This window comes from Haplochromis burtoni, unplaced genomic scaffold (assembly GCF_018398535.1).
Source record: "Haplochromis burtoni strain Fernald_Lab_line unplaced genomic scaffold, NCSU_Asbu1 Contig_794, whole genome shotgun sequence".
NCBI classification, from domain to species: Eukaryota; Metazoa; Chordata; class Actinopteri; order Cichliformes; family Cichlidae; genus Haplochromis; species Haplochromis burtoni.
Window position 1 is genome coordinate 112,190 of NW_024583155.1, and position 2,128 is coordinate 114,317.

Consider the following 2,128-nt stretch of genomic DNA (forward strand, 5'->3'; position numbering starts at 1 on the left):
TGTTACGGCCCTAGCAGGGCCTCTCTCTCTCCTGAGGGTGCCTGTGTGGGCGTGTCCCACTACCTCCTGCCTGAGGTGCCACCTTTCCCTCCTGTACAGCTGACTCGCATCAGCAATTAAAGGTATTTAAGCCCAGAGCAGGGTGAGCTCTGGACCAGAGTGCCATTTGTGTGGGTACAGCTGGTGAGCTGAGTGTTTGCGGTGTTTCCAGCTAGTGAGCTGCGCTTTCCTTTTGACTTTTTGGCATTACTGACCAACGCCTGAGTTTTGTTTGTGTTACTTTTATGGTGATAACGGCTTGTCCGTCTCTTTTAGTTGAATTACTTCAATAAAACTGTTTTATTTTACTGTTTCGCCTCCCTGACTCCTTTTTCTGACCCGGTCACTTTTGTTACTCCCCCCTCACCGCCTAGACCCCCCCCCAGGGGAACGTAACACGGACACTGTGGGATGGATAAAAACAGGGTCAGCGTTTCCTTGGCTGCGGTAACGACAGATGGCTGCATCAGCATCTTCTTCCACTTACCCTGGTGTCTTCACTGATGTAGCCACAGGTCACCTTCTCTCCTTTCACCCAGAGTTCACTGGCCTGAGCTCTGAAGATTCAAACACATGTTTAGTATGACAAACTCTCACTTCATTCGCCATCGTGAACAAAGCGTAAATGTCACTAGCACTAAAATGCCTCATCCTTCTGGTTAACCCTTGCAATCAGCGCTGTGAAGTCATTTCATTTATGTACCTGATTCCTGCGAACTCAACCTTCTGGGTCACGTAAGCACATGTGCTCACCTGGAAGGAACCAGAGCACAGCAAACGTAAATACCACCGTGCACGCAGCATTCAAATGGACCTGACGCTCACATGGCCCACCAGGCTTTTCTTCAGTCTCCACATGTCTCCTCTGCCGATGTACTGGTCCTTGAACGTCAGCTCCACCAGGTCCAGCGTTACATCCTGACAGACAAAAAACAGACACTGTGTCCCAGCAACGGTCGAGGGGCCGAGGAGCGCTCGGAGCCAACGTACCTTAGGGTCGACGATGTTAACTATGACATCCTGGTATGCACGCAGCTTGAAGGCCTGTGCTACAGTCTGGTCCACACTGATCGTCTCTGTGTAACGACAACATGTCCATCAGCTGTAAGGCAGAGCTATCATTTTACCCATGTACATAAACACACAGCGCCAGCAAGCATGAAAGCTGACATCAGGGCCAAAGGAGCCCTGCACATACATTTTCATTTACAGTGCTGTTTTTAAACACAGCACAAAAACCCTGGTAACAGCTCAGGCTTCAGACTGATCCAAGCATTCAGATGCTGCCCCTACACGTGTGAGCAGGGATCAGACCTTGATCAGCCCAGAAACAGAGAAAAGCTGTCTTAAAGGGAAACGACTACATTAAAAAGTCAATCGTATCGTCTATTGCAGGAATAAGCCATCAGGTTTTATCTTATAAAGAATAAATGACACGTTTAAACACCACAAACACGCTGCTACCTCAGATTACCTTTCTGTAGGTCCTCTTTGAGGCTCTTCACCTGCAGCAGGAGGGGGCTGGGAATATTTCACAAGGGACAAGGCCACATTATAGTTTCAATGGCAGACGCTTACCCCTATAAAAATACAGCAATCTCACATAATCTCACCTGTATTCATCGGTGGGATGTGCAATCTCAATTATGTTCCCCAAAGTGACTTGAGGGAAAACTTTTGGGTTGACAACCAACTCATCGTCTGTTCGGAGGATAAGTTCATTTGCAAAAGCAATCAAATCTTTGCAGAGAAACAAACACGGAGAAGAGTCTCTACTCACCGCTTCCACCGAAACCTTTCTTGTGCAGCACAAGCTTATAGGACTTACTGGTCTTCATGGTTTAACCGGCTGGGAAACAAAACCACGAGACCATCAGTGACATCTCAAACCAATGAGAGAGCTGAATTCTGGCTCATATGAAGGTATCGACCCTGCCATGGCATTTTCCCGTGAGGACCAACAAGCAGCTGCCAAGCAGGAATTACGCAATAACGGTCTTAACTACTACTTAACACTAAAGGAAGACATAAACACGTGGGCACGAAGAAAACAGTACCTGAACTCTATTTCTCCAACAATTCACTGCCA

General features: G+C 47.6%; 1 protein-coding gene across 1 annotated transcript in view; it reads right to left on the bottom strand.

The window, feature by feature from the left end:
* depdc5 (DEP domain containing 5, GATOR1 subcomplex subunit) overlaps positions 1-2,128 on the bottom strand; it is a gene marked incomplete at its 5' end in the record, with an annotated part of 26,570 nt that extends 24,442 nt beyond the window's left edge. The window contains 8 exon segments of the mRNA XM_014330418.1: positions 527-596; positions 743-792; positions 874-957; positions 1,030-1,115; positions 1,514-1,560; positions 1,653-1,740; positions 1,820-1,888; positions 2,097-2,128. Coding sequence (XP_014185904.1) covers positions 527-596; positions 743-792; positions 874-957; positions 1,030-1,115; positions 1,514-1,560; positions 1,653-1,740; positions 1,820-1,877 — 483 coding nt within the window.